The 26,217-nt window shown below is 37.1% G+C and overlaps 1 protein-coding gene across 6 annotated transcripts in view; it reads left to right on the forward strand.

The window, feature by feature from the left end:
- The window catches only part of LOC126723926 (cellulose synthase A catalytic subunit 3 [UDP-forming]), a 108,506-nt gene that overhangs the window by 31,667 nt on the left and 50,622 nt on the right, over positions 1-26,217 (forward strand). The window contains exons 2-9 of one of the 6 annotated variants that reach the window (XM_050427945.1): positions 15,910-16,064; positions 16,515-16,710; positions 17,041-17,261; positions 17,329-17,446; positions 17,541-17,748; positions 18,104-18,370; positions 18,481-18,826; positions 18,926-19,063. The exons of 4 other annotated variants lie outside the window; for them this stretch is intronic. In XM_050427945.1, coding sequence (XP_050283902.1) covers positions 16,041-16,064; positions 16,515-16,710; positions 17,041-17,261; positions 17,329-17,446; positions 17,541-17,748; positions 18,104-18,370; positions 18,481-18,826; positions 18,926-19,063 — 1,518 coding nt within the window. In that variant the 5' untranslated portion in view covers positions 15,910-16,040. The remainder of the gene's footprint in view (positions 1-15,909; positions 16,065-16,514; positions 16,711-17,040; positions 17,262-17,328; positions 17,447-17,540; positions 17,749-18,103; positions 18,371-18,480; positions 18,827-18,925; positions 19,064-26,217) is intronic. One more of the 6 variants, XM_050427944.1, reaches the window with a different exon arrangement.

Genomic DNA, 26,217 nt, shown 5'->3' on the forward strand with positions numbered 1-26,217 from the left:
AGCTTTTGGTAATTTGGTCGAGTGTGCCCTTGAAGTCCGCAATAATGACACACAACCATTCCTCTAGGACCTCTTTGTGGTCGTGGACGTGACTTGGCTCGAGACTCGGACCTGCCCATAGACTGATTACGATGATTCAGCATCCGTTGGTCCACCACATTCTTCTTCTCCTCCACCTCGAGCTTCACACCAGTAGGGTCAGCTACAACTGGATCTTTGGCTTTGACAAACTTCACTTCTTTGGTGACATTTCCAGTTGAACTACTTCCTCCGGTATATCCCAGTCCGGATTTGTCTGAGAAACCTTTTTGAGAAGATATAACATCGTCAAGCTTCTTGGTGGTGACCCTCTCTATTTTTGCATTTGCTTGAACAACCTCATTCTCAAGAAATCTCACTTTAGAGTAAGCTTCAGACAGCTCACAATTCAGAGTTTCAATCTCGCATTTGGCCTCCCTATACCGGATTAGGAGACTTTTGTAGTCCTCCTCAGCCTTCTTCATCTTTCTCACAGCAGCCTTAGCTACCCTAGTGTATTCACCCGACTTCTCCAAGAGTGAATTGTAATTTTCTTGAAGAGTAGCTGTGCTTTCTTCTTCTTCAGCTTCTGATTCTTCAACAATTCCTAGTGAGTCATCCTCACTATGTTCTCCAAGGTCTTGAACAAGCAAATTCAACTCATCCGAAGACTCAACATGAGCAATAGTCATGAAAGCTGAGTAGTTCCCTTCTCCATCACAGCTCTCTTCAGATTCTGAGTCGGACGAGTCTGAATCACTCAAGGTCGTGGCATACACCTTGCCTTTCGATTTCAAATAATTAGGACATTCCCTCTTAAAGTGTCCATGCCCGTTGCATTCAAAACAAGTGACACCTTGTGTGGATGGGGATTCTTTTCCATCTTTCCTATTGAAATCCCTCTTCTCCCTTCCAGAATTTTGGAATTTTCTCTTATCATCAAATTTTCCATTGTTTTTGAATTTCAAAAACTTTATGAAATTTTTAACAAGATAGGCTACATCTTTGTCCACCATATCTTCTCCCGATGAGCCTTGATCTTCCACCTTCTCATTAGTGGTCTTGAGAGCAAGGGATTTACCCTTCCGTTGATTTGGCAGCGACATCTCATAGGTCTGTAGAGAACCAACCAGCTCCTGCACCTTGATGTCGTCAAGATCCTTGCTCTCTTCAATGGCTGTCACCTTAGCACGGAAACTTTCCGGCAATGATCGAAGGATCTTCCTCACAATCTTTGAGTCCTCCATCTTCTCCCCCAAGTTAAACTTACTGACAACCACTTCATTTAACTTTCCATAGAAAGAGTCGAAAGACTCATCCTCACTCATCTTGAGCTCCTCAAACCGAGTGGTCAGCATTTGTAACTTGGTATCTTTTACTTTCTTCGTGCCTTCATAAGTTGTTTCCAGAATCTCCCATGCATCTTTGGCAATGATAATGTGAGAAATCCTGTGAAATTCATCTGGAGACACACCACAGAAAATAGCATTTAGTGCTTTACTGTTAGCATTAGATGCAGCAAGTGCTGCCTTATCCCATGTGGATTTGGCTGCCTCAGGTTTGGTCCAACCTATCTCAACAGCATCCCACACGGATTCATCAATAGAGCATAGAAAAGCTCTCATACGAACCTTCCAAAACGCATAATTACTTCCATCAAAATATGGAGGTGCATTAAGGGATTGAGACCTATCCATCTCAAAAAGAAAGGGAGTCAAGGATCACACAATGGTAATGAAACCAAACAGCTGTGTACCCGCTCTGATACCAATTGAAAGTTCAAAAACGTGTACAAAAACACTTTTGAACGTTTAGACCCCCAAAAACCAACTTAACCAACCCAAGCAATATGTCAAACAACTAGTGTGCGGAAACTTAACATATGCTATAATATGAAATTGATTAAACAACTATCTAAGCCACAACAAAATAAACCACAGCAGATAATGTAAAGGCAGAGATAGAGAGGAAGGAAGATGCAAACACAGGGATAACACCAGATATGTTATCGAAGAGGAAACCGAAGACCTCGGCGAAAAACCTCTCCGCCGCCCTCCAAGCGGTAATCAATCCACTAGAAAATACAGTTGGGATACAAGGACAGCAATAGACCCTCCAAGCCTAATCTACCCAATGCACCTAAGCCCTCCAAGCTTCTTGCTCCAACGAGGTTGCGCCGAACCTTTTTCTTTTCTAGCTTTCCGGATTCCGCTACTACACCGTAGCATCAACCAATGAATATTGGCTCCTTCCTAACTGCTTCCCAGAACTCCAAACGTCTGTCTCACAGGGATGATAATGGTGAGAACCAGGTTTGGTATAATGCCTCTCAAGGATTTGACAATGGAGAGGAAGAGAGTGAGGGAATTTGATGAGACTCTAAGGTAGAGATTGTGGGTGAAACAATCTGGTTTTTCTTTAGGGTTTCTCTCTCAAAATTCTCTCTGGAAGCTCTCTTTCAATCGTGGGTTAAAGGGGTATTTATACTGGAGTGAAGAGGAATGCGAAACGTCAGGTTTTTCCAAAACAGGGGTGGCTCGCGGCTTGACCTCGCGGCTTGACTAAGTCGCGAGTTCCAGTCGCGAGTTAACCGTATGGCCAGTTGTCCTGTAGTGCTCCAGCTAGCATGACTGTTCATCTTCCAGCATGCTTGGCACGTGTGCATCTTCTGGCGGGTTGAAGCCGCGAGTCCACCCGCGAGTCCCAGCCGCGACACTCTGTTTTCTTGCACACTCTTGAGCAATCTTCACACTATCTCACTCACTACCCTTACAACAATCCCACCTAAATACAGAGTTACTAAATGCTGAATTACAAGCAAATTTGGCACGGAATAAAGCCAATTAGATGGTTGAATAAATTCAACCTTACACCTATCACCTTTAAATGTTTGATCCCTATCTCAAGGTTTGTGGCTAACCTCGTGAGATAAGCCTCGTATTCTACGGTATTGTTTGAACACGGAAACTCCAACATGAATGAGAGTGCCTTGGTCTCTTCTCCTTAATGGTAAAGGACCACTCCTATGCCTCCCGAATTTACTGTAGAAGAGCCATCAAACTTCATGACCCATTGCTCTTTGGTTACTTCTGCTGTGGCCATTTCTCTTGGAACCTCACCGTCTAGTGGAAATTCCTCTTCTCCCAAAAATTAGGCCAACAAGTCCGCTATGGCCTGACTTTTTATCGCCTTGGATTTTCCTGCCTTTAAGTCATATTGCGACAATTGTAACAATCACTTAGATATCCTTCCAAAGAGAATAGGTTGTCAGAGAAGGGCTATGATTGCGTGAGACTTTGTCATCAAATGCATCTCGTAGGCCAAGAAATAATGATGTAGTCTTTGCGATGCATAGACTATTGCCAGGCGTGCCCTTTCTGCTTAGGGGTAGCGGGTCTCCACATCCCTTAAGGTGTGACTTATGTAACAAACTAGCTGTTCGACATCACCTCCATCTTCCTGGGCTATCAAAGCACCTATGGTAGATGGGCTTGAGGCCAAATAAAGTAGCAATGACTTTTTGCAGATTGGGGATTGTACCGTAGGGAGGTTCATCATGATCTGCTGTAGTCTTTGAAAGGTTGCCTATTGCACCTCTCCCCATTCGAAGCCTTATCCCTTTTTGAGTAATTTTGTAAAAGCTAAGGTGATTGATGCTAAACTAGGGATGAACCTCCAAATGTAGGAAACCTTTCCCAGAAAGCTCTCTAATTCCTCCACTATGGCTAGTGGCTTCATGGTTGCTATGGTCATGGCTTTAGTTAGGTCCACGTCTATTCCTCTGCAGTGGAACCCCAGAAATTTCCCCACGGACACTCTGAAAGCACATTTCAGTGGGTTCATACTCAGCTTGAAGAGTCTGCATCTTTCAAATACCTTTCTTAACACTTCAACATGGTCTTCTCGTCTTCTTGATTTCACGACTATTTCATCCACATAGTCTTCTAGCTCGCGGTGCATCATGTCTTGGAATATGGTGGTTATCGTGCGCTGGTAAGTTGCACCTACATTTTTCAACCCAAAGGGCATCAAAATGTAGTAAAAATTACCTATGGGCATTCTAAAGGTAGTTTTCTTCACATCTTTTGGCGCCATTCAAATCTAGTTGTACCCATTGAACTCGTTCATGAAAGAAAACATGACATTCCCTGCTTGAAAGAAAACATGACATTCCCTGCTGCAGAGTCTATTAATAGGTCCATGTTGGGTAGCGGGAATTTTTCCTTGGGACAGATTTGGTTAAGATTTCTGAAGTCAACACATCATCGTATCTGCCCATTTTTTTTCTTCACTGGTACAATGTTGGACAACCATCGCGGGTGTTGGATGGGTTTGATAAAGCTAGCTGCTAGTAGCTTTTGTACTTCTTTCACTATCTATTCTTCTATTTTGGTATGAATCGCTCTGGCAAGCTGAGCCACTGGCCTAGCCTCGGGATCTACGTTAAGAGTGTGTACCACCAATCTTGGATCAAGCCCAAGCATCTCGCTAGAATCCCATGCAAAGACATCTTTGAACTCTTTCAACAGCAGGATTATTTCTGCCTTTTCTTTCTCTAACAAATTTCAACTTATGGAAATAGGTCTTGGCTTTTGTGGGTTTGTACCCAAGTTAATTTCTTCTAACTTTTCTTCTGCCATTACTTGCACGTCTTTTTTTGTTGCAACCTCTCTTTCATTTTCCGTGTTGCTTTCTTCTTCTGAATTTTCTTGGGCCACACAACACATTAAACTCTTGTGCTGTGACCCTCATCTGGGGCCCCCTTGCGTACTGTAGGTAGGTCCCGCGCACCTTCATAACAAGTAAACTATCCTGTAGTCAGGCATTCAGACCTTGACATATCGTGGCGTATCACTTAACTCCAAAGTGGGCGCTTTTTTCCTTTTCTTCCTCCGCATTAGCAGCTCTCTCAAGTTAGGCTCTAGGTCGTCTTGGACATCCTCCTATCTGAAAATGAAGATGCCTTGTGGTTTGGACATTGAACTTTCACCAGACAGTGCCCATTCATCATAGAACATTGTTTCTACTAAGTGGGCTTTTGCTTGCTCAAATGGTGACGGGTTTGCTGCTATTTGTATCATCCTACCATTCAATCTTCCCTTTACACATTGATGATAGGTAGACAGAACTAGACGGTACTTATGCAATCATGGTCTTCCTAATAATATATGATATGAAACTTCTGTTTTCACCACATTGAAGTGGGCCAAGGAGAATATTGGCCCCACTTTTAACCACAGCTGAATGAGGCTTGCAGTATACTTGCCTCTTCTTTCGAATCCTGTTATTTCCATTGGACATCCCTGAATCTTGCATTCTAAAATTTCTGTTACTTGTAGCATGCTAAGGGGGATAAGATTTACTAAAGCGCCTATATGGGGATTTGGTTTATGGAGGCTACCAAGTAGAGGGGTCTCTTGTGGTCTGAATATCCTACTTCCATGTCTTCATCGCTGAAAGTAATCTCATTGGTGTCTTGTAGGAAAGCTTTGTCAGCTCTGGTTTTTGCTGCGAGGCATTCTACTTTTGCCCCTGAGGCAATGCTTACCAGAGGTGGCTATTCTTCATTAGTTGGCTGTGAGTTCCAGCTGATCAAACAAGTTCTTGAACTTAGGACTTTTTTGTAAGGTGGTAATGGCTGCGGCAAGTAGGGCCGACCTTTCTTCTTCATCCTCTTTTGGATTTGCACAAATAACGACTGTTGCTACTCCTTTTCCCTTGTGGTTCGGGAGTGGGTTTTTTGCACTTCTGGCTAGGACAACTCAAGAGTTCCCTCTCTGATTTTACGATGCACTAGTCTGTGGAGTGCCCAACATTTTGCGGTAAGGTGCTGTACATAATTATGCAAATGATAGAAACGTAGGTCCCTCTGCTCTTCCTTAGTGGGTTCTCTGGAAACTTGGTTGGGTTTGAAAACCCTATCTGCGATCCATTTGTCTACGAGCGCATCTAGCTCCTTTGGTGTACATGGTAATGGCGGGAGGGGGGGAGGTCTCGTACTCCCTCCCATCTAATTTTCTCTTCTTCTCACCAGTGGATACTGCCATAGCCTGCGGTGTGGATCTCTGCTCCTTGGGTCTGTCAGAGTTAGGCTTTACTAATTGGGCAGTTTTCCAAGCCTTTTGCAATAGTTGCGTGAATTGCGAGATTTCCAGGTTCTCTAGGATAGCTCTGTACTCCATGATCATGTTACCCATGCACATTTCCACCAACGTCTTCTCTTCACAGTGATCATAGCAATTGAGGGTTATGTCCTTGAACCTCTTGATGTACTCCATTAGGTCTTCACCATACTTTTGCTTGGTTCCTTGCAAAGTTGCAAGCGTTACAATTTCTTCTCCGTGGAAATACTTGATGTAGAATATGTCTACCATATCATCCCATGTTGGGATCAACCTTGGCTTCAAACCAATGTACCAAGTGTACGCCCGGTTGCATAGGGATTTAGAAAACTCCCGAAGATACAAATCCTTGTCTGCTATATAGGGACCAAGGGTGCAAATAAACTTACTCACATGCTTAATAGCACTTCCTTTTCTACCGTCATATTGTACGAAAGTTTGCGGCTCATATCTCTCAGGATATGGCTTATTGAGTATCCTTAGTGGATAAGGAGGCCTTTATGTATAGAATCTCTCCTTGGGCACCTTGGCCCTTTCCTATTCTAAAGGTGCTGTAACTTTGGCCATGGTAATGAAACGCTGTTCTGTGTTCTATGGGCCACCATTGACAGGAGTTTCTTCCTTATTTGCCGTATGCTTGGGGTCATGTTGGCTTCCTTTCTCTTTCGTCTTGTCTGCCTTCATCTGGCAAATCTCTTCCATCAGCTGCTACTGGGAATACTGCACAGATTGCAGCACCTTAATAAAAAAGTTGGTATTGTCAGCGGGGATTCTTTGTTGTTGCTGTGGCCCAACACCTGCTCCATTAACACCTTTCGCCTGATTAGGTTGGTGGGGTGTGGCTGGCCTTGACTTTTCCTGTAAAGGTAAGGTGCTTATATTTCGCGTTGTTTTTGATCTTGGGGGCATAACTCGTGAGGGCTTTATCTACTTTCCTTGTCTTTTTTCCAACTCCCCAGTGCAGTCACCAATTTAAATGTGGTGGGATTTTTGTGTGTTTTGGGTTGGATTGCTCTTGCTGTACCACGACCCATGATTTTGGGGTAGGAGAGTCGGGACTGACCTAATTGAAACACAACTTAGGCCAGCTTGTGTGCAAGTTGGGCACTTCCTGTGCTGACGCGGTTTGGCTTAAACTCCAATACCTTAGATGTACACACCTTTTTCCATTTCTTTTTGATTTTCTGTATTCTTTCTTTCTTTCTCTCTTTTCTTGCTTTGTTTTCTATTCTTTCTTTTTCTCTTTCTATTTTTCTGTTTGTCGTTCTCCCTTTTTTCATTGTGTACGTCTATGGCCTTTTATACTGCCTGCCGTGATAGGATTTGCCATTTTTACCCTTTAACCGCTTTTGGCTTGTTGTAGGTATCCTTCTAAGACTGCCTACTGGTCTGCCGGCTGCCCAGCCACCACCACTACATTGTGTTGGCTGTGCCACGCCTCATCTCCAAACAAAAGTGGTTTTGTTTTGTCTCTTACCTCCCTTGACACTCCCATCTGGATAACGGTTAGACCTCTCCCTTATCAACCTCTATAGCATGCATCTAGTGATTCCAGCTCATGTTTACCTCTTTTGGGTAAGATGTCATCTCAGTAGGACATTTCCCCCAAAAGAGCTTGAGTGGGAACCCCAAAATAGGCTCCCCCTTTTCCCCTACCTCTAAACCACACCCTTTTATACCTCTAGCCCATGGCTCACCTCCCCTGTATTGGCTGGATATAGGTAGGTGGTGCCTGAGCCTTGTGTGCATGCTCCACTTCTGTCTGAGCCCATTGCTTTTCTAGATCTCACACGTTTGCCATTGCCTCTAGGTTTGTCTGATTCTACTGCACGCTCTGGTATTCATTTAACTCTTGTGGTGTGAATGATACATGGGCCTTTGGGCTTTCGTTCTCTACATCCCTTCCCTTCCTTGGATTGGTCATTACTTGGGTATGGGCTTTCCCCATTGTACTTGGCCCATATCTTTTTACCCTGCATCTATGGGTTGGTTGGTGCTCCTGCCATCCCACTGCACTGCTTTTGCTATGATATCACTTATCCCTTTGCCTTGTTGTTACTTTTGGGCTTATAGGCTGAAGCATCTGCCATGTCAATTTCTTATATTATTCCTCCTTTTGGTCTTTACTACCCAGCATTCCCACTGGGCCAACCCATTCTGTGCCTTGGGCTTCCTTGGTCCATTTCATTCTTTGGGCGTCCTTGGCCCATTTCATCCTTCCCTACCTCTTTCACTCCCATGAGTTTTTCTCTAAATCCTTTGGGCTTGCCTGGCCTAATTACCACATCCTTACCTTTCGAGCTTATTGGCTTTTGAGCCAATCCCATGAATTTACTAATTCCTTTCTTTAGGCTTCCTTGTCCCATTTTTTACTTTCTTTACATCTCTTACAATTTCCATGGGCTTACTACTTCATTCCTTGGGCTTCATCTACCCATTTGCTTTCTCCTTGGCCACTTATTATCTTTTGTGGGCCTGTTGACCATTATTCCTGCCATTTTGGCCCAGTGGTCTTTATTTTATTATTCTCTTTCTCCATCTTTTTCATATTGTTGAGCTTCTTCTGCCATTGGTTCCTTTTGTCAAAAGTGGGCATCAATAGGAAGCTCTGATTCTAGCAATAAACAACCAAGATCATTAGCCTAATTCATGCTCTAATCCCATTAGCTGAGGAAAATCTAGCATTCAATGCTAAGTCAGAACTCCAGCTACTATTACCCAAAACAACAAGAACACTCTAAAGCTAAACATACCATTCTTGGTCAAATCCTAGGAACGATTTTCTAAGGATTTTTTGAAGATTGAGACTGATTTTGGTAGAGATTATTTGCAAAAAAACCCCCCTTAAACTCAACTATAAATACAGCTCTTCACCAACACCTTAACACACACCAATAGATAAGAACAACTCTCTCATAAACTTCTCTATTTTCCTCTCCCTTTAATTTTCTTAAGCTCTTAGTGAGGTTTTGAGCTTTGAGTTCTTAGTTTCAAAATTAAAAACTAAACTTTTCAGCTCTTAGCTCATAAATACCCCTCATACCTTTACTCATAAGCTCTCATCCATCTCCAATAGAAAGTCCCAGCAGCTTTACTAAATACTCTCTCTCTCTCTCTCTCTCTCTCTCTCTCTCTCTCTCTCTCTCTCTCTCTCTCTCTCTCTCTCTCTCTCTCTCTCTCTCCTCACACTACAAAAATGGCCCTCACTACTCACTACATATATCCATGAGCATACCCTAGCATAATAATAATCTTCCTGCGCTAGTTGGAATCTCTCTCTCTCCCTTCATCTCACACTAAGCTTTCTCCATTACTTGTTATAATGGACCACATAGTGTTTGTTTACTCCTTTACTATTGAAGGCTATAATGTATTGTTACTATAGAGTTTTTCCCTCATGTTCTTGTATTGGAGGACTTCTTCTCATTAGAACCTATGGATGATGATTTTGGAGATGTAGATACTCTCCTTAATTTATGAAATAATTAATGGCTGGAGGTTTATTCTGTTTTGTTTTATTTTACTATTGGAATACATTACTGCTGGGCTATTTTTTTTATTGCAGTAGGTTTTTCTATTGTGCTGACGTGTCTACTGTAAGAAACGTTTTTGGGCCATCCCATAATCCTTGCTAGTCCTAACCTAGGCCCAAGGCATAAAATAAGGCGAATTTATCAAAAGCTTCACTGATAACCCTTGGGCCGTGGTTTAAGCCCATTGCTGAGTTTCGGTTTAGGCCCTTAACCCAACACAAATCTCATTTGTCGAAAGGAAAACTTTTCTACCCCCGACAAGAATAAGAATCAATGTACTTGAATCTATAATTATTTGTTTCATAGAGCAAATCATGCAAAGAATCTATAGTTATTACTTTTACAGGATGAAATGAAAGAACATGACGTACTGGCACAAACCAAACTGTTTTGGTAAAAAAAACTACTGGCATATGGAAAGAATAAGAATATGTGTACCTTTTTTTAGAATAAGAATCTATGCTGCAAATTATTTTTTTTAACTTGACTATTCTCTCTCTCTCTCTCTCTCCTCCAATTTTTGGCAACTCCATTGCTGCAATTCTTTTTTTCCTCCCATTTTCGACAATTCCATTGCCACAAATTAGTTTTTTTTTTTTTTTTTTTTTTTTTTTTTTTTTTTTTTTTTTTCTTTTTCAATTTGGCAACTTGGCTACCACAATTCCTTTTTTTTCTTCCTCCAATTTTCGGCCCCAATTTCTGCAACTTGGTTGCCACAATTCTTTTCTTTTTCTCCAATTTTCGACAACTTGGTTGCCACAATTCGTTTTTTCTCTCTCCTCTTTTCTCCCCTATAATTTTGACAACTTGGTTGCCACAATTGCTTTTTTCCTTTCAAGCGCTTCTCTCCTTCGGGCACTTCATCTGGGCAGCAGGAATTTCGGTAACCTCATTACTGAAATTCAAATTTTGTCTCACTTCAGCTATCACATCATTTCTCTCTTCTCTCTCATACTTTTCGTTAGAATTTCGGCAACGGTGTTGCCGAAATTTACTTATTTTCTCATGTTTCTAAATAACTTCCAATAGTTCCCATATCACAAATAAATTCACTTTTTGGCAATATTCAGTCAAAAGACTCATTTACTAGCACATATGGTACACACTATACACCCAAAAAAAAAAAAAAAAAAAAAACCATGTAAAAGCAAACTAACAACTTGTTCATTTTATGTTAGTGCAATGGGTGTGAATGCATTGATATTTTTTAGGTTAATTTCAATGTAGAGTTTCTTTAAATCTTGGACATGCAATAATAAAAATTTTAAGTCACTGTAATGGGTGTGAACGCATTGATATTTTTTAGGTAATTTCAATGTAGAGTTTCTTAAAATCTTGGACATGCATTAATAAAACAAGGTTTATATTTGATGGGCCATGTTAACAAATGTCCATAGGCCAATTGTTAATAAACTATATTATAAAAGTTTTAACACCACTTTCATAAGAAATATAAAAGGCTGTCAAGAAAATTAATTGTTTTATTATTTTTCCATAAAATGTTTTAAAAAGTTTTTAAACTAATGGTCTTAGGACATTCGTTAACTTTGATGAGCTTTTATATAGTCTTTGAATTTTATTATTATTTTTTGTTTAAGTTCTTTTAGCTTAAAATGTTTTTAATTTAGTCCATTTATCTAATTTTGGCACACCTCCTTCATAGTTTTTGTATTTTTCCCTTCAAAAAAAATCAAAATGATCTCGCTGAGGTGGAGCTAATAATATTTTATTAGTCAAATTAACTATATTGGAAACTAATGGAAGTTAAAAAGTAATGAAATGAAAAAAAAAAAAGAGTAAAAACTTAAAAGATTGAATGGAAAATAGATCAAAGAAAAATAGTATAACTTATAATTTAGGCCTTAAATGATAAAACAGTAATAATAAATATTTGTTTATTTATTCACTAATAATATGATTCAAATTTAAACTATCCATTTATCAATGAATCATCAAAATTTTAGGAATATTTTTCAAAAAAAAAAAAAAGATTTTAAGAATATTGTAGAGTTAAAAAAAAAAAAAAAACACTCTAGATTCTAACTCTAGAAAATCTAGATGGTGTATGAACTAAGAACCCATAATGCACGAACACGAACACAGGTATGGGTACTATACAACAACAAGAGTAATTTTTGGTAAATTATACCATGATATGGTAAACAGGACACCTAGGGGCAAAGGAAGGAAGACAAGGCCGGGGGGGGGGGGGAGGTGTCCTCCTGAACTTTCAAATTTTTTCACTAATAATATTATAATGACCTAAAATGCCTTATTTGACCCCCCCCCCCGACACAAAAGACATTTTTTTTCCTCAATTCGCGGTACCTTTTCTCAGTAGACTTCTACTCCTACTACAATTCTAATATATAAAACCAATGGGTCCCGCTTAGTAATGATTAAATAAAAAATTCTCTTCATTGAATAGGAGTCTGAACACAGTAGCTTAATGGACTTTTGAAGACAAAAACGTACTACAACTATAATATAAAACCATGGGTCTCACTTGGTAATGATTAAAAAAATAATAAAATAACAACCTTACTACACCTACACAAAATGAGAATCAGTACTAGCATAGAACATTGGATAAAAAAAAAAGTGTATATATAATGCAAACAAAGCATGCCTCCCATCAAAAAGAAATATATATATTTTTTTTTTCATACCAGTCTCTTTCGGTTTGGACCTCAGAGTTTCTGTGGAGTTTTTAAAAGCATTTAAGCTGGGTTTTTAAGTCCCACGTTCAAATATTCACAGGTATGCATACTCTTAATACTTTTACTTTGATTTATTTATTTATTTAATTTTTTGAAGAATAAAATTATATGTTTAAACTATTTATATTTAAACGGATCTCTTGATTTGACTATTCTTAACCATAAATTTATAATTTAAATTATATGTTTAAACTATTTGTATTTATAATGATCTCTTAATTTGATTATTCTTAATCATAAATTGGTAATTATTTTTCTTTATTTTAATGATAGGACATATATATTGGTGATTAATTGAGATTATGGAGAATCCTGATCATAACAATGAGTCCAGATCAAATCCTAAACGAACTCGTATCGAAGTGGATGTTGCAAATCTTCCCACGGATCCTGGTTCAAGAATAAAAATTTCTAACTATCATCCTAATGAAAGAGATCAAATTAGAGGGCATTATCTACAAAGTAAACCTTGTCAACCAGTTGACCATGATTTTCCACAAAGTCAATTTGGCAAAACAAAGCATCAATTTAATCCATTGGGTTCAAAGAATATCTTAGTTGGTTGGAATATAGCATTACAAAAGATGCTACATATTGTCTATATTGTTATCTTTTTCGACTTAATACTGGTGATCAAGGAGGGGAAGACTCATTTGTTATTGAAGGATTCAGAAATTGAAAAAAAAAAAAGGAGAAATTATAGAATCACGTTGGGGATCACAGCAGCGCACATAATATAGCTCAAAGAAAATGTGAAGTTTTGTTAAACTAGAGACAAAGTATTCAAACAGTTATAAACAAGCAATCGGATGTTAAGAAAAGGGAATATCGAACTAGTTTGAATGCATTAGTGGATTGTATTTGTTTTCTACAATGGAAAGGATTAGCATTTTGTGGCCTTGATGAATCTAAAGACTCCAATAGTCAAGAAAATTTTCTTGAATTATTATGGTTTCTTGCAAAGCACAATGAAGAAATTGATAAGGCAGTCTCGAAAATGCTCCTAAAAATCATCAAATGACCTCTCCTAATATCCAAAAAGAAATAGCAAATGTTGCAGCTGTTGAGACAATAAATGCTATTATTAAAGATATTGGAGACTCATTATTTGCTATTATAGTTGATGAATCACGTGATATGTGTACTAAAGAACAACTGGCAATTGCTTTGTGTTATGTAGACAAATTGGGACATGTGAATGAATGCTTTTTAGGCATTACACATGTTAATAGTACAGCAGCAGTGACACTAAAGAGTGCAATTGAGAAAGTATTTAATAAACATAGCTTAAGCATTAGTAGATTGCGGGGACAAGGCTACGATGGGGCAAGCAACATGCGAGATGAGTTAAATGGACTAAAAACACTTATTTTGAAAGATAATCCTCCTGCCTATTATGTCCATTGCTTTGCACATCAACTTCAACTAACATTAGTTGTAGTAGCAAAAAATTACATCCAAATTACAACCTTTTTTTAACTTGGTTGCAAAGGTATTCAATATTGTTGGAGCATCATGCAAACGTCATGATATTCTTCGTGAAAAACGTGGTGCTGAAGTTATAGAAGCACTAAAAAATAATGTAATTTCAACTGGTCGTGGCTTGAATTAAGAAATGAGTCTAAAAAGACCTGGAGATACATGTTGGAGTTCTCATTATGGTGCACTTGTTAATCTTATTCACATGTTTTCTTCTGTAATTGATGTGATAGAAACTATTATAGAAGATGGTTTATATTCTAATCAGAGAGTAGAAGCAAATATTTTAATTGGTTTACTCCAAACATTTGAATCCATGTTTGATTTACATTTGATGAAAGGTGTGCTTGGCATAAGTAATGAGTTGTCACAGGCATTACAACGAAAAGATCAAGATATTGTGAATGCTATGAAGTTGGTTGACATTTCAAAGCAACATTTACAGGTCATGAGAGATGATGGGTGGAACTCTTTGCTAGAGGAGGTTTCTGCATTTTGTGCAAAAAATAATATTGATGTCCCTGATATGGATGATTTATATCAACCTCGGCCACAACGAAAAGCTCAAAACATGAAAAATTCACATCATTAACAAGTGGAGCTTTTTTATATTATTATAGATATGCAACTTTAGGAACTTAATAGTCATTTTGAAAATTTTGAATTATTACTTTGTGTTGCGTGTTTGAACCCAGATAACTTATTTTTCAGCATTCAACAAGCAGAAATTGATTCGGCTTGCTCAGTTTTATCCAAGTGATTTTTCAATGGTTCAAGTTTCTTTCTTGGATAACCAATGTGAGACATACATCCATGACATGCGGTCCACTGAAGAGTTTTCAGCACTTAAAGGAATTGGACAACTTGCTGAAAAGATGGTAGAAATGAAAAAGGATGTTTCATATCCATTGGTTTACTCATTAGTGACTTTGGCATTGATCTTACTAGTTGCAACAACTACTGTTGAAAGAGCTTTTTTCAGCAATGAACATAATTAAAAATCGATTATGCAATCGAATAGGAGATCGGTGGATGAATGATTGCTTAGTCACATATATTGAGAAATATATATTCAAGGCTATTGAGAGTGAAGAAATCATGCAACAGTTTCAAAATATGAAAAATCGTTGAGGGCAATTGAGTAAAATAAGCTAGGTGTGAAAAAATAAATTAAAGTTTATATTTTATGTTAGATTTTGTATGACAATTACACTATCATATAGTTGTTTATTTATTTATTAATTAATATTGATTAATTTTTTACTTTGAATCTTGTTTTTTAATCTTGCCTTCCTTGACCTAAATTCTTGGTTCCGCCGTTGAGGACACCATTACGACATAAATATAATACAAATACAACGTCTCAAATAAATATGAATCGGGAACTATGAATAGAAGAAGTGAGTTCCATACTTCCAGGGTTTCAGTTCCATGACAGAGATACAAGAAAAAGACCCATCTAGTATCTAGAACTAAAATATTCCCATCTCTTTCTTAGCTTCATCGTCAACAAAAATTCAAACATATTATAGCCGTATCAGTACGTATCTGACACCACCACCATGTAATAAAAAAACACCATAATACGTACGTGCCCATTCCTCATCAATTGTATGGCTTACGTGTGGTGCATCATGCATGATCATTATCGTCATCTTGAAACCCCCACACCCATATATCTTCCACGTGTCATCTTCTTCCATTGACACCAACTCTATATGATGGACACGTGGCAAGATAGACACACTGTGTTTTTGACTGCATGACTGTGTTTATTTAGTTGATTTTACTAATAGACACACTGTTTGGTTGCCGAGAAAACGGAGAAAAGAGTAGACTACTAGGTTTGTTGAGTAAAAACACTTTTTTCCTCAGGTCACAGTCTTGTGAAGGCTCAAAGATTGTAAAAAAAATTTCCCACATTTTTCTTAGCAACCAAACTGAGAATAAAGATTTGGAATTTTTGTAATTACGTAAGCAATTGATGACTGTAGAGAATGCTTATTGAATAGGGTAATCTGATTCACAGTTGTGCAGATCTGGGCTTTGATTTGAGAAAGAGACGTGTTTTTGAAGCATTGAGCTCTGAGGTATGCATTAGATCTTGTTGAGACTGAGAAACCTACTTGATCCATTGTTCACATCTGGGCAAAGAGAAGCTGGTGCCAATGGAATCAGAAGGAGAAACTGCGGTGAGTGTCAGAGAACTTTAGCTCTTATTTGCAATCTTTGCTCTGTTTTGTTGATGAGATAACTGAGGAAATGAGATGGTCACATGTTGAAAATTCTGATTTTGTTTTGGTTTTCAAACTATGAAAGCTCTTGCCCACCAACTTAGTTACATAGTTGCACTAGTCTCAGTTGAGTGGAACTTGTAATGATCCATTTAATAAAGAATGTAAAAGTTTCTTTAGTTTCTTCATTTCGCTATTCTACATTTGTTCACCAACCAGATGGGGCATAGGATTCGTTTAGAGACTGAAATTTGACCTCTGCCTGTGTCTTTTTAGTGTCCTTCTGATTTTTGTTAGATATAGACGTTGGGTACATTAGTTTGGCTTAGATTATTCTGTTGATTGATTCAAATTGATGTGATCAATATCTAATTGTTGATTGGAATGTGTTTTAATGTGATATCTCAGGCAAAGTCCTCAAAGACCCTGGGTGGACAAGTCTGCCAGATCTGCGGCGATAATGTTGGGAAGACTGTAGATGGTGAGCCATTCATTGCCTGCGATGTTTGTGCATTACCTGTTTGCAGACCTTGCTATGAGTACGAGAGGAAGGATGGGAATCAGTCTTGCCCTCAGTGCAAAACCCGATACAAAAGACACAAAGGTAAGTTAAATACTAAATAACTGAAAAAATTTCCACACACTAGGAACATGGGAAAGAACATGAGTTTGAAAAAGTTGTGTTATTGTAAAAGATTATGATCCCCTCCCCCCCACCCCTGCAAAGATAACTGCACCCAACCAGTTTAGGTGTGTCATCTGCTAATCTTTGAAATTGTCTGTGAACTTAGTGAAACTGCAAATACAAATGCAAAAAAATTAACTTAATTGGTATTGCTGGTGACACTATCAATATTTGAAAAGCAGTGGATATCTTCTGATCACTATATTCTGACACTATCAATATTGTTGCCATTTATCTTGTTGATTTTAGGAAGTCCTGCAATTCTCGGGGATAGAGAAGAGGATGCTGATGCTGATGATGGTGGCAGTGACTTCAATTACAATTCGGAAGATCGAAACCAAAAGCAAAAGATTGCAGAGCGCATGTTGAGCTGGCATATGACATATGGACGGGGGGAGGATGTAGGGGCTCCCAGTTATGATAAAGAGGTTTCTCACAACCACATTCCTTTGCTCACCAATGGAACAGAGGTAATTCAATAACCTTATGATATGCTGTTCTCTTCTGAAGTGTAATTAATCTTCCAGCCAATGGTAGGTTTCTGGAGAATTGTCTGCTGCATCACCTGAGCGTCTTTCTATGGCATCTCCTGGAGTTGGTGGTGGCGGGAAGCGTATCCATCCTCTCCCTTATTCATCTGATGTTAATCAATCGCGTATGTCTCTATTCTTTGCATGTACTATGTACCCTGTGTTTAGTTGTTGCTATCAGATATTGATTTGATGTTCTTGATTATACTTTTTCTGCAGCTAATATTAGGGTTGTGGATCCGGTAAGGGAATTTGGTTCACCAGGATTAGGAAATGTAGCCTGGAAAGAAAGAGTTGATGGCTGGAAGATGAAGCAGGAAAAGAATGTTGTTCCAATGAGCACCGGCCAAGCCAATTCTGAGAGGGGTGCTGGTGATAACCGTGATATTGATGCCAGCACTGATGTGCTTGTGGATGACTCTTTACTGTACGTTCCCTCTTGATTGAAATACAGACTGTTGGGTGCTCTTTCAGATTTTATTGAGGCTTTATTCTTTGTAATTGTTGGTACTTTGTAGCTAGTTCAAAACTTTGTGGTTTGCTTTGTTGATTACATCAGCTTTATCGCTATTGGACAACTTCTAAAATCTCAAAAGATGATAATTCCATTTTACGGGACAACCTTGGGTATTAGCAATAATTGCAAATAGAGTTCTAAATGTAAACTAATTATAGCTATGGAGTCGGTTTTCCCAAGTCTAATTTCTGTTATTATCGCTTGTTTCTTAAGTCCAATATAGAAAAGGGTTGCAGTTAATGCTATGTATGGTTTTGTTTTGCAGGAATGATGAAGCTCGGCAGCCTCTCTCAAGAAAGGTTTCTATTCCATCTTCTAGGATAAACCCTTATAGGATGGTCATTTTTCTGCGGCTCATTATTCTCTCCATTTTTTTGCACTATCGAATAACAAATCCTGTGCCCAATGCCTATGCTCTGTGGTTAATATCTGTGATTTGTGAGATTTGGTTTGCAATGTCCTGGATATTGGATCAGTTCCCCAAGTGGCTGCCTGTAAACCGTGAAACATATCTTGACAGGCTTGCTCTGAGGTGAGAATATCTTAAGCCTGCATTAATGTGTCTCAAGTAACTGTGTCATTTCAATTTGATGTTTTCATATTATATATAAAGTTTTAATTCCAAAGGAATATACATTACAGATATGACCGTGAGGGAGAATCATCACAATTAGCTGCAGTTGACATATTTGTCAGTACTGTTGATCCATTGAAGGAGCCTCCTCTTGTGACCGCTAATACTGTGCTATCTATTCTCTCGGTCGACTACCCAGTTGACAAGGTCTCTTGCTATGTATCTGATGATGGTGCTTCTATGTTGACATTTGAAGCTTTGGCTGAGACATCTGAATTTGCACGGAAATGGGTTCCTTTCTCCAAAAAATATAACATTGAGCCTCGGGCTCCAGAATGGTGTTTTGCACAGAAGATTGACTACTTGAAAGATAAGGTTCAACCATCATTTGTCAAAGATCGTAGAGCTATGAAGGTAAGGGTTTACTATCCTGAATTTCTTATGTATCTTGCCAATCCATTTTCCGCACATAGATGCAATATCCTTCTAATGTTACTTTGTCTCATTATGCAGAGAGAATATGAAGAATTTAAAGTCCGTATTAACGGGCTTGTTGCAAAGGCACAGAAGATTCCTGAAGAAGGATGGATTATGCAAGATGGTACACCATGGCCTGGAAACAACACTAGAGACCATCCAGGAATGATCCAGGTAACTTCTATTTCATCTATTATTCTATATATTACTAAAAGATGAAGTGTAGCGTTTAATGTTGTCGCTCTCACATTGCGTCACATCAGCTGCCATGTTATTTTTTTAATATAATTTGTCCTACAATTTTAAAATGGTTTTTACAATTTTCAGCCCTATAAATCCCAACCCTATAAATGCAGTCCACTACTTATTTATTTACTTTCACTATCACCCTATAATAAATCCAGCCCACTATTTATTTATTTACTTCTGCTATCACCCTATAATAAATCTGTATAATTAATCCAGTCCACCTGTTATTTATTTAGTTCCACTATCAAACCTAACCCAAAACCTTTTCAGTTCAGCTTAAAGAAAAAAGAAAAAAGAAAAAAAGGTGGAAGCCTTCAGGATTTTGTGTGAGCCTTTTCAACTTAAAGGAAGGGGGGAAAAAAAACGTTGAAGCCTTTAGGGTTTTGTGTGACCAAATAGAAATGTGAGGAGATAGAGTTTTTGAAGATTGTAACATGGAGGGAAGCTTAAAGGAAGAGAAAAAAAAAAAAAAAAAAAAACTCTTCTTCTCCCTATTAGTCACTGTTACACTTTCTCCAACCTTTACCCTTCCTCTTTGCCTCTTTATCTCTCCACTACTTTTTACTTAATTGTTACACTTTTTTCATCACTATCTCTTTCTTATATTTTGACTCTTCTTCTCCTTATTTTTTTTGTATAAATTTGGTGTCATTTCTCCCATGTAATCCATATTTTTCCCACAAAATATCTATGAGTTCTCTCTCTCTCTCTCTCTCTTGGTGGATTTTTGTTCTTTCTTATAATTTTTTTTATGGGTCTTTCTTATAATTCTGATTATTGATGATTTTTTTTCCTGAATATTTGTTTTGGTTAATACATAGTTTTTTTTTTTTTGGAAATAGGAATTTGAGTTTCTATCGAAACACAATCTACATGACTATAGTTCTTTTTCTTTTTCTTTGTCCTTCGTGATGAAAATTTAGATCATTGAGCACCATTGCCCTTTCTCTGCATTGTTGAGCACCGCTTAGATGTTGGGGAAATGAAAGAACCAAGCTACTCCACTATAGCAGAGAGTACTTGGAAATGGAAAATTAATGAATGACACGAGAGACTGAAAGAGTAGATGAAAGGCTAACCAAATAGAAGATGCTCAAAGCGCAATAATGTTTAGTCCAGTAGAATTTTATATTATTATTACTGTTTTCTTAAAAAGAAGCTGGAGAGCTATCTCTGGTCAATGAAGTCCATGTGGTACATGTTTAGTTCACATTGGTCTCTTCTCCTCAACCCACAAAAAAGAAAATTAAATTTCTCCACTTTTACAAAATAGTGATCTTTTATTATATGGGAAAATACAGTTCACACACTCTATTACATACAATTTTACACACGTCCTTGAAACGCACTGAAATCTATTTTTTAGGATATGTGTAAAATTGTGTGTAATAGACGCTTCATTTGTTTTGAAGTAAAATATTTTTTCAAATATCAGTAAAATATTGGATTAGAAATGTTGTTTCTAAATTTATTTGTTGTCGTGTACACTTAAAAAAATGAATTTATTAGAGAGATTCTACAGAATACAAACAAAATTAATGTATATACTTGGTATAGAGTGAAAAAGAGCTTGGTAAATTCAAGGATGCATATATATATGCCTAAACAATTGGAGTTTCTAAGATTTTTTTTTTTTTTTTCTATGGCTAAGAATATGAGTTCCTTTCGAAAGTAATGTTGCTGATCATGGATTGAAAACTTTGATCATTCTTTTTCATTTCCATTTTTCCCTTTCGTGTTAATCTAATAAACGTAGTATGTCCAGACTTTATGTTTATTTTTGTTATTGAATTAATAATGTTCTATTTTAGGTATCTAACTATTTACTTTAGTTGTTTTCAGAGTTTAAGCAAAGAAAAATTTTCTACCCGTAATCATGTCAAATTGCTAGAATAGATTGGGTAGGACAATGTTAACGGAACACGAAGAAATGTTTAAAATGTAAGAGTGCTTTTTTATAATAACTAGCCGCAAACTCACGCCATACGTAGGAATATTAGTAATGATCATTTTATTGTTAAAGTAAAAAATTTATAATAATAATTCATTAAAGATCATTTTGTGAATAGCCAAAAGAAAATTCTTTACAAATAAGTTTTTTTTTTGAGAATGTCTTTACAAATAAGTTAATAAACTACCGTTACTAAAAAAAAAAAAAACCAAAGATATATAATGTAACGTATTAAATTATTCAAACAAAATCTTTTAAAGAAATCATTTAAACCAACCATCAAATATATGACGTACCCTAGAAACTTTATAATTAAATAGTGTAGAGTAAACATGGTTTTACAAAAACAATGAATTTAAATTAGCATACTATGAATAATAATAAAAAATAGGAAATGAAAAGCAAACAAATCTTCATGTAAATTGTTGTGCGCTTGAATATTACTCTTATACTCGTGGACTCCATATTATGGTATGTTCATATACATCTAGATGAGTAAGAATGTAACTATTATTTGGGCTACATCATCCACTTATTTCCTACATTTTTTTTCCTCTTTTTGAACCTTAATTCTTCCTATTCTCAAAAAAAAAAAAAAAAAAAAAAAAAAAAAAAAAAAACCCTCTTCTTCTCTCTATATTAATCACGGTTACACTTCCTCTAACCTTTCCCTTTCTTATTTGTTTCTTTATCTCCCCACTACTCTCTACTCTACCGTTACACTTCCTTCACCCTTTTTTCTTTCTTATATTTTGACTCTTATTCTCCCCATTTTATTTTGTATAAATTTGATATCATTTCTTCCATTTAATCCATAAATTTTCCGCAAAATAACTATGAGTACTCTCTCTCTCTCTCTCTCTCTCTCTCTCTCTCTCTCTCTCTCTCTCTCTATATATATATATATATATATATATATATAATATCTTTACTTTCTTTTGGTAGATTTTTGTTCTTTCTTATAATTCTAATTAAGGTTGATAGTTTTTTTTTTTTTTTTGAATATTTGTTTTGGTATTGTGCTTTTTAATTTCCCTTTAATAGTAATGGTTGAATTTTGGTTTGGGTTAATACATAATTTTTTTTGGGAATAGAAATTTGAGTTTCTATCAAAACACAATCTATATGACTATGAATTTGAATATGCCTACCAATTGTTTGAGCAATAAATTATTATAAAGTCTAACTTTTATTCCTTTGATTTCATTTTAATTTTGGTTAAGGTAGCATTATAATTTTGTGATGAGTTTTTATTATTATGATAATCTCTTTATTCCTTAAGAAATGAAAATTTTGAATAATAAATTTGAAACTTATAAAGTTTAGTTGTATATTAGGCATATATAACACACTACAACAAAAGTTAGAAGAATAGCTCACCTTAAAAAAAATTAATAAAAAAGAAAATAGAATGATATATTTGTAGAGATAAAAAGATAAATAAAATAAAATAAAAACATGTAGAAATATAAATATATATATATATATATATATATTTTTTTTAAATAGATAATATTTGAATTAATTGTTACTCTTGATATATTGTAGCCCATTACATAATATTTATATATTCCCACTCATCGCATGGGTCCGCGGCTAGTATTACTAAAAGCTAAAACGTAGTATTTAATATTGCTACATTTACATTGAGTCACGTCAGCATCCATGTCATTCCCATCCTATTTCTTAAATTTATCCTACAATTTTAAAATAGTTTTTTTAAAAAATTTTAAAATACTAATAAAATTAAAATTATTTCCAACCTTTCTCCACCATAAAGCCCACTTCTTTTAAATTTAATTCCATCAGCCCACTTTCCACCTTCTAACGACAGAATCCTCATGCCCCTTTTGTTTCTCACGTGTTCCTTCCCCTTCCTCGCTTTCTAACGGCAGCCTCTCTATTTTCTTTACTCCTTTACTCATAGTATATAAATACTGACAGAAGCTGTATACTTTAGTTCAGGTATCTCTAAATCCCAGTCTTTTTTCTGCTCTATTCTTTTTGCTTGATTGCTTGATTTTTTTTATTCCCTTCTTAAATTTTGTTATTGCCTACTGCCTCTTGAGTGTTGTGATGTGACTCAAATTAGTTCATGTAGTCTGTGCAAAATAAGGCAATATTGTTGCAGCTGAAACAATTTTCTATGTGTTTATTACAATGCCAAATATTGCAACAGATCTCCTCTGTGTATGAATTTGATCTCAATGTCGATTGGAATTTATTTTTTGTTGGCTGTGTTATAGGATGTAGCAATTCTTATATTTCAATTTGGAAGGAAGTTTTTTAATTTGAAGTTTTCTTGATGTTAAATACCATCTTAGATCTATGAATGCTTTAGTTTTGTTAAAAAAAAAGAAGGTTACTTGGTGATAAGTTAATTAAGAGCTGTAGTTCTCGGGTGGTATAATAGAACCTGCTGCAATTGAATTAGTAAGCCAATCAACTTTCAGTATTAAGGTATTCACTGCACACCCATACAAGAATTTGGTAGTTTTTAGTTGAGACATAGAAAGAGAATACCCATTAGAAAAAGAAATGCCACATCCGCCAAAAAGTTATGAAACCTTGTACTATGAAAGATAATAAAACAAAATATTTTTAAATAGAACAAAAGTCAGATATTAAGATTGTATGGCATACAGTCATAGGCCCATTATTGTTAGACCCAGGGCTATACGGTGTGCTATTGCAGATGGGTATTGAGTGCCCCGCAGGTAGTCCGAGGACTGCTTGGGGTCTTGACATTGTTGTTATTCGGATGTGTTCTAGGGTACCTCGGTAGTGCCTTTAGGGATATCGTTGCCGAGCACCGTTCAGCGTCTAGCACTAGTTCCAACATTCACTTCCCTGTTCCCAAAGTGGGCCCACTTCAGTCAAGAATAATCAAAGTGGGACCCACCTGCACGAGGATTGCTGGAAAGCAATCATGATTAGCCCACTAAGGGGAGACTATAAATAGAGGAAAGGAAGGAGGGAAAGGGGTTAGACACCGGGGAGAGAAAGTGACAATAGACAGAGAAGGAGAAGAAGAAACAAAAAGAAAAGTGCTCAACAGTGAGGTTTGTACTTCTGGTGGACCTCAGTCATCCTATCAAGGAACTTCCCATAGTAGGATATTCAGAAACCCATTACTATTAGTAAATTGTGAGCCTAACCAAGAAACAAGTAATAAGGAATTTGGCTTGAACAAAGATATTCACAAACTTCTCATGATATTTATTATTTCAGATTAAGAAGACTATCACCCCAAAATAAATTTTAAGAACTCTTATGGCTATGACTCTTGTGACTTATTAAAAGTTCAAAAACGTGTACAAAACACCTTTGAACGTTTAGACCCCCAAAATACAACTTAACCAATTCAAGCAATATGTCAAACAACTAGTGTGCGGAAACTTAACATATGCTATAATATGAAATTGGTTAAAAACTATCTAAGCCATAACAAAATAAAATCCACAGCAGATAATAAAAAGGCAAAGATAGAGAGGAAGAAAGATGCAGACACAAAGACAACACGCGATGTGTTATCGAAGAGGAAACCGAAGCCCTCGGCGTAAAACCTCTCCGCCGCCCTCCAAGCGGTAAACAATCCACTAGAAAATACAGTTGGGATACAAGGACAGCAATAGACCCTCCAAGCCTAATCTACCCAGTGCACCTAAGCCCTCCAAGCTTCTTGCTCCAACGAGGTTGCGCCGAACCTTTTTCTTTTCTAGCTTCCCGGATTCCGCTACTAGACCGTAGTATCAACCAATGAAGATTGGTTCCTTCCTAACTGCTTCCCAGAAATCCAAACAACTGTCTCTCAGTGATGATGATGGTGAGAACCAGGTTTGGTATAATGCCTCTCAAGGATTTGACAATGGAGAGGAAGAGAGTTGAGGAATTTGAAGAGACTCTAAGGTAGAGATTGTGGGTGAAACAATCTGGTTTTTTCTTTAGGGTTTCTCTCTCAAAATTCTCTCTGGAAGCTCTCTTTCAATCGTGGGTAAAAGGGGTATTTATACTGAAGTGGGAGAGGAATGTGAAACGTCAGGTTTTACAAAACAGGGGTGGCTCGCGGCTTGACCTCGCGGCTTAACTAAGTCGCGAGATCCAGTCGCGAGTTAACCGTATGGCCAGTTGTCCTGTTTTGTCCTGTAGTGCTCCAGCTAGCATGACTGTTCATCTTCCAGCATGCTTGGCACGTGTGCTGCTTCTGGCGGCTTGCAGCCGCGAGTCACCCGCGAGTCCCAGCCGCGAGTCTTTGTTTTCTTGCACACTCTTGAGCAATCTTCACTCTATCTCACTCACTACCCTTACAACAAACCCATTTAAATACAGGGTTACTAAATGCTGAATTACAAGCAAATTTGGCACGGAATAAAGCCAATTAGATGGTTGAATAAATTCAACCTTACAATCTCCCCCTTTGGCTATTTCGTGACAAAACCCTAAAACAGACTCTAGACTTAACATGTGAGTTGGGAACAGTTGAACAAAACTCACTCACACCTAACTCTAGAAGCTGTGAAGCACTTGAATCATATGAACATAATACTCCTGAAACACAACAATACACCATGATCATTGTAAGCAGAAAATTATAAATGCATATGAAACAGGCAATATGTGATCAAGCAAAGATGGAGTTAAGAAACAAAACATGGCTTGATCAACCAAGTGAACACCACAAGGTAGTGATCACAGTGCTCATTCACACTTGGAATGAACATAAGGACATATAAGTTAACAAGCACAAGGCAAGACACTTGTATGCTCAACACTCAACCAATGCATAACACACAGGGCATATGCATCTAGGAACAATCCTACAAGGGCACAAGAGTGACAGTACATAAACCAAAATGCAGAACATTTAGATTAAAGTACTGATTTCAACATAGCATAAAGGCTGCATTAAGCAAGGTACATACCATAAAGCCTACAAACTATGCATAAAACATTAACCCTAAAAGCTTACAAAAGCACATGGGTACAAACACAAAAACATCTTGAATAACATCATCAAAATATATTAAAGTTTAAACCAAGAGTATAAGTAATGAGTTAGAAACAACTATACACCAAAACACAGTGTATCAAAACCATAAAAACACTAAAAGTACCCAACAAACATAAA

The sequence above is a fragment of the Quercus robur genome, chromosome 4 (assembly GCF_932294415.1).
Source record: "Quercus robur chromosome 4, dhQueRobu3.1, whole genome shotgun sequence".
Taxonomy (NCBI): domain Eukaryota; kingdom Viridiplantae; phylum Streptophyta; class Magnoliopsida; order Fagales; family Fagaceae; genus Quercus; species Quercus robur.